Source organism: Vespa velutina, chromosome 15 (genome assembly GCF_912470025.1).
Source record: "Vespa velutina chromosome 15, iVesVel2.1, whole genome shotgun sequence".
In the NCBI taxonomy this organism is placed as follows: Eukaryota; Metazoa; Arthropoda; class Insecta; order Hymenoptera; family Vespidae; genus Vespa; species Vespa velutina.
In genome coordinates this window covers 1,907,763-1,919,546 of record NC_062202.1, presented here as the reverse complement: position 1 = coordinate 1,919,546, position 11,784 = coordinate 1,907,763, and the positions used below count along the sequence as shown (strand labels likewise).

General features: G+C 30.8%; 1 protein-coding gene across 1 annotated transcript in view; it reads left to right on the top strand.

Moving 5' to 3' along the window:
* Nucleotides 1-7,381, top strand: part of LOC124954390 (glutamate receptor ionotropic, kainate 2-like) — a 51,644-nt gene extending 44,263 nt beyond the window's left edge. Inside the window, exons 7-16 of the mRNA XM_047507269.1 lie at nucleotides 1,849-2,022; nucleotides 2,506-2,724; nucleotides 2,844-3,059; nucleotides 3,145-3,229; nucleotides 3,324-3,462; nucleotides 3,623-3,760; nucleotides 5,830-6,028; nucleotides 6,104-6,335; nucleotides 6,510-6,778; nucleotides 7,138-7,381. Of these exons, the coding sequence (XP_047363225.1) occupies nucleotides 1,849-2,022; nucleotides 2,506-2,724; nucleotides 2,844-3,059; nucleotides 3,145-3,229; nucleotides 3,324-3,462; nucleotides 3,623-3,760; nucleotides 5,830-6,028; nucleotides 6,104-6,335; nucleotides 6,510-6,778; nucleotides 7,138-7,380 (1,914 nt within the window). The 3' untranslated portion in view covers nucleotide 7,381. The remainder of the gene's footprint in view (nucleotides 1-1,848; nucleotides 2,023-2,505; nucleotides 2,725-2,843; nucleotides 3,060-3,144; nucleotides 3,230-3,323; nucleotides 3,463-3,622; nucleotides 3,761-5,829; nucleotides 6,029-6,103; nucleotides 6,336-6,509; nucleotides 6,779-7,137) is intronic.
* The last annotated feature ends 4,403 nt before the right edge of the window (nucleotides 7,382-11,784 follow it).

The window sequence follows — 11,784 nt, the reverse complement described above, 5'->3', positions numbered from 1 at the left end:
TATATTGGCCAAAAGCAATCGAAATGACAGTATTGTGAACGAATAACTAATGTGTTTTGAAATTTTTTTTAAATTTATTTTCAATATTTTTTTTTTTTATATTATTTACAATTATATAAAAATTTATTAGTAAAGATTAACAATAAAAAAAAAAAAAACTTCTAAGAAATTGTGTCATTATATAAATAATTGTTTTTCTAATTGAAATTACAAAACAGTCAATATGATTTCCTTGGGCAATCTAATGTTAATGGAAGGAGAGAAGAAAAGAGATACAAATAAACGAATGAACGAACAAATCGATCGTGTAAATATAAATTATTATTTTTGTTTCCTTTTTTTCTTTTTTTTCTTTTTTTTTCTTTAAGAAATAATATATCTTATTTTACTTTAACAAATATTAAATGTTTCTAACTCATAAAACGTCTATATAATTTTATAGCTTACGTTATAATTATTCGTGAACGACAAATTATATACGTCTTAACAAGATGAATATTAGAACAGAACTAAGGCTTTGTTTGACCTTTCTCTTTGCTTACAAATACATACAAAAGAGATGTTGTTATATATAAGTCCTTACTTAGACTGTGTATATTTATATATATATATATATATATATATATATATATATATATATATATATATATATATAATATATATACGTACACAATCAAACACCTCGTATCGATAAACGTATCGTACGATTTTATAACATATATATATAATAATAATATACGAAGAACAATAAATTAAACACGTATTAACTAAATGAATATTTGAATTAAACTAAAGCTTCGTTTGACCTTCTTTACTGTTACAAATATCATACGTATGCGTACTACGAAAGAACGTGACTCAAATTGTTTTTGTTTACACACGTGTGTATATATATATATGCGTAGATTTATATATAAATTATTTGTAATAAACGGATATTTTATAATTCTTAATAATAAATAATATCGATATCTAAATCGATAACAATGATATTCGATGAAAATTTAATCTTCTTTATTAATATTACTAATCTATAATGATTATCTAAAAGTCTCAATATTTTATTGAATATGAAATTAAAGAAGAATCGTAAGATAAGAATGAACAATACGTAGTAACATTTATATTCAATTTTTCATTTATCATCGTATCGTTTATTCGTAAACAATGTTACTTTATCAAATCGCATAAACTCGAGTTTTGAAGGAATATTAAATCAACGATACGCGTTGCCCAACAAATTATTGGATGATTTAATGCCTCCTGATCGACGTTGAGTCACGCATCGAGTGATAATGCATAACTCGAAATTACGAGATACGTGTATACATATAGATATATATATATACATATATATATATATATATATATATATATATATATGTATGTACGTATACAGATACAAATATATATAGAAATGATACGATATTTCGATGGATACGAATGAAAAAAAAAGAAAAAAAAAAAAAAGAAGAGAAAGAAAGAAAGAAAAAAAAAAAAAAAAGAAAGAAAAAAAAATCGAGATTTTTATTTCTATTTACATACATATGTAATGTATGTATGTATGAAAAATATTATTAGTCCGTTTGACAAAAAAGCAATGAAGCACGATTCAATTGTATGTCATATCTTTTATCGATATTCGTAATTTAAAGTCGACAGTGAATTAAGTGAATGAAATGAAAATTTTTTTTTATTACTATCTTTTTTCTTTTTTCTTTTTTCTTTTTTTTTTTGTGTTCATTTTCTTTTTTCATTCGGAACAATATTAATTATCCAACCACAAAATGATCGATCGATCCCCGATGTATTATTTTATATGGATTTATTTTTTGAATTGCTTTCTAGGCAGAGAGTGCGGTCCTTTATGATGCTGTCTTCCTTTTGTACAATGCTTTGAAAATCCTATATGCAAGGAACAATGATAACGATGATTCTATTTCTATCATCCCGGTACCGCTCTCTTGCGACGATGAAAAGAAATATGAGGCAGGTCCCAACATTACCAGCATCATACGAGAGGTAAACTTTTACGTTTAATCTACTTATTGACGTTTCTCTCTCTCTACGTTTCTAAAATAGTATCACGTTTATATATCGACGAATAAAATTTACGAATTCTTTTATTACCGACCCTTTACGACTTTATTTACTCATTTATATAATCATTGCAATTTACGATATTTTATCTGATCGAGAAATATATGACCGAGATATTAAAATTATTATTCTTCAAGCGATTAATTTCCAACGATCGTTCGTAAGAAATGTCAAATGGAAAAAAAGAAGAAAAAAAAAGAAAAAAAAGAAAAAAAAGAAAAAAAAAGAAATTGCGATTATATAAAACTAATGGAATTTGATTGATATTTTTCCAAAGTTATTTCTTACCAATAATAATAATAATAATCCCATTCAAATCAATTGAAATTTCTATTTTTAAAGATTCAATGTGTCGAATCGCAAATACTAATATTTCTTTCATAAATTTCTCAATTTTATTGATAGGTACCAATGAAAGGACAAATAACAGGATTAATCTCTTTCGATGAGATTGGTCGTAGACGTAACTTCGAACTTCGTCTTTTGGATTTTCGTGGTTTTAGCAGTATCGAAATGGGATATTGGGATGAAAAAGGTGTTCATTCTACTCGCAGTAAACAGGAACTTGAAAGTTATTTGTTCAAATCTATCGAACAGACTCATTTCAGGATTGCCACTAAAGTGGTACGTTAAATAGTTACGTTTTAATATATATATATATATATCGTCTTTTAATGTCTCTTAATCGATTGAAAAAAAAAAAAAAAAAAATAAATAAATCAAAAATTGTTTAAACCCCATAGGGCGAACCATACGTAATAGAAGTGACCGATGGATCAACTCGAGGTATAGCGATCGATAAAAAATATTACGAAGGATATTGCATAGACGTTATCGAGAATATTGCCAAGATTCTCAAATTCAAATATTCCTTTATGTTGGTACCTGATAATCAATATGGTTCGTACAATCCCAAAAAAAAATCTTGGAACGGTTTGATGAGATTACTTTTAGATCACGTAAGTAACAAAATTTTGTGATATATAACAATTATCAAAAGTTTTATCTTTAATTCGTTAAAAGAACTAAGATAATTTTTATCAGGAAGCTGATCTTGCAATATGCGATTTAACTATAACGTCATCGAGAGAAAGTATAGTGGATTTTACAATGCCATTTATGAATCTTGGTATGATGTAAATATCGTAATATTCGTATGGTCGATTACTTATTTATTTTTTTTTCTTTTTTTTTTTTTTTTTTTTTTTTTTTTTTTTTAACAGGCATCAGTATATTATTCAGTAAGGCTGAAGAGAAGGAGCCTGAACTTTTTTCTTTTCTAAAACCATTGTCTACCGACGTCTGGATATATATGGCTACTGCTTATCTGATAGTCTCTTTGATGTTATACTTACAAGCTAGGTAAACGAAGATAGAGAGACACAGAAAGGGAAAGAGAGAGAGAGAGAGAGAGAGAGAGAGAGAGAGAGAGAGAGAGAGAGAGAGAGAAAAGATCATGATAAAGAATGGCGTACATGTGAAAGAAATATGTAGGATTAATTCTTACGTTTTTTATCTTTAGAATGGCACCGGGAGAATGGAACAATCCTCATCCATGCAATCCTGATCCCGAGGAACTAGAAAATAATTTCGACTTGAAGAATTCATTGTGGTTGACCGTAGGCTCGCTTATGCAACAAGGTTCCGACATTCTACCGCAGTAAGAATTTATTCGCTATACATCGATTTCTTTTTAAAATCATAATAGATTTGACGATGACGTGAATAAAGGAAAAATGGGAAAGAAAAAGAAAAAGAAAAAGAAGAAAAAAAAAAGGAAAATTTCCAAAACTAAATTAGAATAAACGTACGAACTTATTACTATTTAAAACTCTAATCCAAATAACCAGATATATATATATATATACATATTCGACTATATTCAAATTTCACTTTCCCAATACTTGAATTCGATAAGCCGGATATACAAAAGCCTGATTTCCTATCGTAATAACATTAAATCCCCTATGTTATCCGGAATCATAAGTACATGACCTGGATAGAGAGAAATTTCTGTACCTACTTAAATTTCATAACTATACGAAAACGATCTGAACGAAACGATTCCAAGAATTTGTAATATCACGAAATCGAAGGAACGAAATTCTTTTATACGATATAATAAATAATTATATCATTTATACGCAATATAAATAAACCTCTTTTCGCTTATTAACAATGAATTATTTATCAAACGCGAGATATCTATCAAAAATCTATAATTAAATATAATATATCGGATAAACTGTCGTAAATATCAAAATCGATAAGATTTATAAAGAATGAAATTATTTTATTAATCTATTCGAATGATTAATAAAATTGATATCGATCGTAGGGAAAAGTTTTCACACGAGAAGAAGCATAAGAAATAAAAAAAAAAAAAAAAAAAAAAAAAAAGAAAACGAAACAAAACAAAAAAAAAAAAAAAAGGGAGAAAAAAATAAAAGGAACGAAGGATTCAGGTTGCGTAGTAGCGTCCTTGTATATGCTTCTTTTTTTCTATCCTTCTTCATCTTCATCTACTTCTTCTTCTTCTTCTTCTTCTTCTTCTTCTTCTTCTTCTTCTTCTTCCTCCTCTCTTCTTCTTTTTCTTCTTTTTTTTTTATTTTGTTTCTTTTTTTTTTCTTTTTTTTTTTTTTTTTAGGACCAAGACTTCTCTTTTTTTGTCACGACAATTAAGCTTAACGAGGCGCTGTTTGCCGGACGTATTTGAGTCGGCTTCCCACTTATTAGCGCCGGCACGGCGCTAACTCTCTGTCCGTGACATCGTGCATGTTTGCTCGCCACATACTGGGCGACGACCGACCAAAGACACCTAACTGCCGTCGTCTTCCTTTTCCTCCACCTCTTACACCTCCTCCCATCGTTGATTCCATTCTACGTAGGATACCTTGTGTTCTTCGTTCAATAAGAGAGATAGAGACAGAAACACAGAGAGTGAGAGAGACAGAGAGAGAAACATCATACACACACACACACACACACACACACACAATGCACGTATACACACACACACGCAAATATACGTACGCACCGCACTAACGTACGCACTGAAATGTATCACACACAAGTGCGCGCACGCGTACAAGAAAGATCGTCGGCAAACAAACAAGCGCCATTTACATACGCGGCCCTTTTAATCCTTTGCTTAATTAGGAGAACGTTATGCGTTCCTCCCGCTACTTTTGGATATTTTATGATTTCTTTTTTCTATATTTTTCTTTTCTTGTTTTCCTTGTCTGTTTTTTTTTCTTTTTTCTTTTTTCTTTTTTTTTTTCAAATTCTTCGATCTACGAAGTTTACATGGACGAAATAAATGTGTAATTACTACGAAAGAAAAAGTTATTTCGTGACACGATTGTCGTATATCTAACTCGTGTGACATTTGTGTTTAGAAATTGTCGTTTGTTTTTTTTTTATTTTTTTATTTATTTTTTTTTTTTTTTTTGGAAAGAAAGAAGGAAATATCTTTTTAATCTAAATCACAAATATGACATTGAATTGATGATCGAACATTTTTATACTATTAAAATAATCATGCGTAATCATATTTTGTATAAATAGATTTTCAATTAGTTCGGATAAATGATTACAAAGTTTTATAAAATGGATAAATAAAAATTGTAGATAGTCAATGTAATAATAGTTAACGATCGTGATTTTATTTGAAATCTAATAACCGAAAAGCTATGATAATAAGTTAAATATAATTCTAATTGATTTTAGAGCGCCATCGATACGTATGGTCGCCGGAATGTGGTGGTTCTTCACACTGATTATGGTCTCGAGTTACACCGCAAATTTGGCAGCGTTCCTGACCATCGATAAAATGGATAATCCTATTACAAATGTCGAGGAACTTGCAAAACAAACTAAAATCAAATACGGTGCGGTTGATGGAGGATCGACTTCGGCTTTTTTCAGAGTTAGTATTTCGTTCTAATACGATTAATCCTATTCGTCGATTAATCGAATCCTTATGAAATTTTTCTTTCTATAGGATTCGAATTATTCGACTTATCAACGTATGTGGGCTACCATGGCAGAGGCAAGACCATCTGTCTTTACGGCAACAAACGATGAGGGAGTCGAACGTGTGGTTAAAGATAAAAGGGCATATGCATTTTTAATGGAATCAACGACGATCGAATATAAAATGGAAAGAAATTGTGATCTACAACAAATTGGTTCGTTGATCGATAACAAGGGTTACGGGATAGCTTTGCCACGTAGTAAGTGACAATTATATTCCATTAAATGTATGATTTTTAATTTTTAAAAGAGAGAAAAAAAAAGAGAGAGAATTATATAAAATTTACAATACAATATTATATATATATATATATATATATATATATATATATATATATATATATATATATATTGAATTGATTTAATGTTATTAGATTCACCATACAGAACACCGATAAGTGGTGCAATATTGACTCTACAAGAAAAAGGTACATTGTCGGAATTGAAAACAAAATGGTGGCAGGAACGGGGCGGTGGTAAGTGTAAGAAGGATGAAAGTGATAAGGATGCAAATTCGATCGAATTAGGATTGGCCAATGTAGGAGGTGTCTTTCTCGTATTGATGTTGGGTTGTGCAGCGTCTCTTATCATCGCCATATTTGAATTTCTTTGGAACATACGTAAAGTTGCGGTCGAAGAAAAGGTAACTCCCTTTTTCAGATTCCTCTTTATAACGATTCCTTTTTTTTTTCTTTTTTTTTTCTATTTTATTTGGGTCTATGATATTTCCACCACGATATCTATCTATGGGAATGGAATACGAATTGAAGATTTATTCAACATTTAAGGTAGAAACTTTCGATAGAAATTTGAAAAAGTTTGAAAAAGCTTTGTAAAAGTTTTTAAAAGTTTCAAGGAAACTTTGCCGCCATTAAATATTTTTTTTTATTTTCTCTTCGTACATATATTTTTTTCTTCTTGTATTTTCTTTTTTTTTTTTTGTTTTGTTTTGTTTTTTTTTTTTTTTTTTCTTTCAATTTGTTCGTTTGTTTGTTTTTACAGATCACTCCTTGGGAGGCTTTCATAGCAGAATTGAAATTCGCCATTAATATCAGTCTCGAAACGAAACCAGTAAAAATATCAAAAAGTAGTATCGGCACTAGTAGTTCAACGGAAGGTGGTATAGGTAGAGCAGCATCAACGGCACGATCCATCGTTGGTTCCTTTTTACGATTGGACATTTTGGATAAATTCGATAAAGACAACAATCCTAACAATCGCGGCAACGATAGAAAAATTAATTGAATAAATTTCGACGTAGCAATTTAAATTAATAATATGATCAACGATAATGATTATTAAAAAGATTAGTCGAGAAATTTAACGATTCGATATTAATCGTTTATCTTTTAAATGACAAGAAATAAGAAAAGGAATAAATAAATGAAAGGGGGAAAAAAAAAAGAAAGAAAAGAAAAAAAAAGAAAAAGAATAGAGAACAAAAGTCAGATCACAAATTCTTTCTCGATCTTTAATATCAAAGGAACGTCACATTTCCCGAATAGGTTTCTCTTCATTTTATTTCTGAAAGTCACGCATGAAGTCATCAGTCTCGATATGCCGTCACTATAACGACAAAGAAAAGAGAGAATGAAAGAGAGAGAGAGAGAGAGAGAGAGAGAGAGAGAGAGAGTGTGTGTGAAAGAGAGAGAAAGAGAGAGAATCGTCGCTGTAGGTCCAGGACATAATCCAATAATATTTGGACTGGGTCACAATGGCGCTAACGAACCATGACCTTGGTTTAAGGGCATTTTAGTTCTGAGAAATCGCCAACCGCTTTTCCTCAGTCCTTTGTCCACCCCCCGCCCTCTCTCCCTCCCTCCCTTCCTCCCTTCTCATTTCACCTTTCTCATAGGAGAGAGTAAAGCGGTATCTTTGTGTCATTATTACCAAGGGAGACGTTCCTTAGGGATGAAAAGCAGCTTCGCGGATAGTTTACAGCTGGTCGACGGGATCTTTGAAATCTTCTCTTTATAAAGGTGTCTTCTCTTGGGGATTGACTTGCTCGACTTATTCAGATTATCTCATTATTCCTCAGAACAAAGAATGTAATATCGTATATGTTAACAATATCCTTGAAAATTTTTTAAATAATTTCAAAGGAAAAAACAACTTTTAATCGCACATATTTCTATATACTACTCCTTTATTCCATAGCCATAATCGAAATAATTTCTTAATATGATTTCACATAAGTATTGAACAATGATCACTATCAAAAAAAAAAAAAAAAAAAAAAGGAAGAAAAAGAAATATAAGATTGAATTGTAATTCGTATTAATTATGATTTAAATTAACTTCAGTTGTGCTTTGTGAATGAAAGGAATAAATAAATAAATAAATAAAAATAAAAAAGAAATAAAAAAGAAAATCTCGTTGTATTCTCTGATTAAAAACGTATCGCAATATTTTTCTCAAATAAATCTCATAAGACTTTATCCTTGGATCAATAGACGTTACTTTGCATTTCTTAATATTCTAATCGCATCTTCTACGTCTTAACCGGACATTATTAACTTAAAATAAAATGAACACGTGTACGCATAGAAATATTTCCTTAATCTACCTGTCTCTCCCTTTATTTCTACATTATAAAAAGAAAAAGTATAATCGTTTCTCTTAAAATTATTATATACACACAATTTATTTCGAAGATTGAGGAATGCAATTACGTTCAATTCCTAATTGTCGAAAGTTGTTCAAAGTTATGGAAAAAAATAAATTTACGAATATATAACGGCGGGTGGAAGGACGGGGGGGAGGGGGGGGGAAGAGAACGGACATAAATTCAATTAAAGAAAAAAGAAACAAAAAAAATTATGAAATTGAATTTCTATCCAAAAATTATAGCAACGTTATTGCCGATGATGATTGCATAAGACACTTATTGCGGTTATGCTTAAAAAGGTAAAAAGAAGAAGGAAAGGTGAAAGAAAGAAAAAGAGAGATATAGGGACATACAGAAGACAGAGACAAAGAGAAAGAGAAAAGGAAAGAGAGAGAGAGAGAGAGAGAGAGAGAGAGAGAGAGAGAGAGAGAGAGAGAGAGAGAGGAGGTTGAAACGTCCGAAAATCGGATTATTCCGGGACCCCGGCGGCATTCGAGTCGAGTGATAAAGGTGTAAGTACATCGATTAATACTTCTTTTCATTGCCGCAATAAAAGGCTGTAACACGATTACGGGTAACGTTTACTGGCTCTCGAACGAGCGGTTAACCAGTTCGCCCTTTGCGAGCCTGGTCCGTTACGCTGTGAGAGAGCTTTTTATGAAAGCGAACTTTCTCTCGCACATATACCTACATAACACCTATACATCCACGTATATGTATATATATATATATATACGTGAGGAAGCAGCCCTTCTCGTGACGTGTCTTTTACGAGCACGCCGCTGAAGTTTAGTGCCTCTTACGAAGGGACGATGTATAATTAGCCGAAAATGGATGTACGTAGCTTTGTCTCTCTCTCTCTCTCTCTCTCTGTGTTCTGTCTCTGTCTCTGTCTCTCACTATCTATCCTTCCAGAACGTTTCAAGAGAAGATCTCGAAGGCACGCGTGTGCAGGCTCGAATTAAGTACCCCGTACGTCACTAGGTACATAGTAGTTAAAGTTTCCAAGTGAGACGAGAGCTCGTTACAAGGCAAAAAGCATTGGAACGAAGCAAGAGTTCTGAAGTAAGGAAGATGAGAATAGATATATATATATATATATATATATATATATATATGCGTGTGTATGTGTATGTGTGTGTTTGTGTGTGTTTATATATATATATATATATATATATATATATACGAGTATATATTATACATATGTGTATTGGGATAGATAGAGTAAACGAACCATTTTCGAAGATGACTACGTATTTCGTTCCTCCACATCGTAGAACATAAATTATTAGACAAAGTATTATATATTATATAAGAATGATAAATTGTTTTCTATTAAAATTACAAATTTTTAAATATTCCTAATGAGAAAGACATTAAATCTTTTTATTTCTGTTAATGAAAAAAAAAAAAAGAAAAAAAAAAGAAAAGAAAAAAAGAAAAAAGAAAAAAGAAAAAAGAAATTAAAATTTTCTTTGTATTATTTTTGTTTGTTTTTCGTTTTCTTCCTTATTAATGTTTTATCCTACAATACGTCAAATAATCACGATGAATGAATACACGTGACGTTCGTTGTAACATACTGTATAATTCATTATGTGTAAGGATTATAATTAAATATATATATATATATGTGTGTGTGTGTGTGTGTATGTGTGTGTGTATAAAAATCTAAGAAATTAACGACTTCCTTCCTCCATTGTTAAATTTCTTTAAATCTTCATGTACGCGCGAATCTCGACGTTATACGGACGTGCACGTATTCGGATCGGTGCGAAATCGTCGAGGGAAAATAAATCTTCCTTCGACGAAGGGGTTAATTAAGTTTTACGGCCTGTTCCAAGAGACTCGCCATTGCGCAGGTGTATGTACTCGCTCACGGCTTATCTACAATATATCTTTATCCTTGGCTGATCCTAAGGCCAATTCACGAGCACTTGTAACTACTGTACATACATATATATATATATATATATATATATATATATATATATATATATATGTACATATATATATAAGTTACATAGAGTACGATTTTCATTCTATCAATTTTATAAATGCATCTCGTGTGTTCCATAATCTTTATATTTATAATAGAATTTTCTTTCTATTATCTTTCTTTTCTTTCTCTTTTTCTTCTTTTTCCTCCTTTCTCTGTTCGGTTTTTATGGAATAACCAAAAAAAAAAAAAGAAAAAAAAAAAAAAAAAGAAAAGAGAAAAGAATACTACTCGAGAGAAAGACACGTGACAATTAAATTACATCGATCGTATAAATAATTTAATGATTTTTCAAAAGTACTACGAGAATAATTTTTTTAATTGCAATTGAAATAAAGAATGATCGTCGTAAATGGAAAGAAAAAGGAAAAGCAAAATAAGAAAAAAAAAGGAAGAAAGGGAAAAAAGAGACAATAAGAATAATAGATAAGAGTTTAACTCGTTATTATATTATATACACGATGACTATCAAAAAAGTTACAACAGAACTAAGATAGAAAATCAAATTGGAGTTTTCATTCGAGATGACTCGTACAAATATTTCGGCGATCGTAGAAAAAGGATAAGAGTTGGCTTACTCGCGTTTCGAATAACCGCGTGGCAGCCGGGCGAACGTAATGATACCTTAATAGCAGCTTTGCTCGTGGCACAGGCTCCGGGCACGAGGAACATCAAACGAGAGAAAGAGAAAGAGAAAGAGAAAGAGAGAGAGAGAGAGAGAGAATGCCGTCGTTGTGCCGATCTTATCGCACGCCGACAAAAACAACAGGTGCACGAAATCAGGAACCGCCCTGATGTCGCCTCGAGATCTGCCGATCTTTCTTAAGAAAAAAAAAGATATATATATATATATATAGAAAGAAAGAGAGAAAGAGAGAGAGAGAGAAAGAGATCAGATTCTAAAAACAGAAGCAACGTAATCTTAAATCGCAAATATCTATCGATCGATCGATCGATCGATCGATGGATTCGTATCGATTCGTTAGAGAGTAAGAGAAATAATAATAATAATAATAATAATAATAATAATACTTAAGAGATT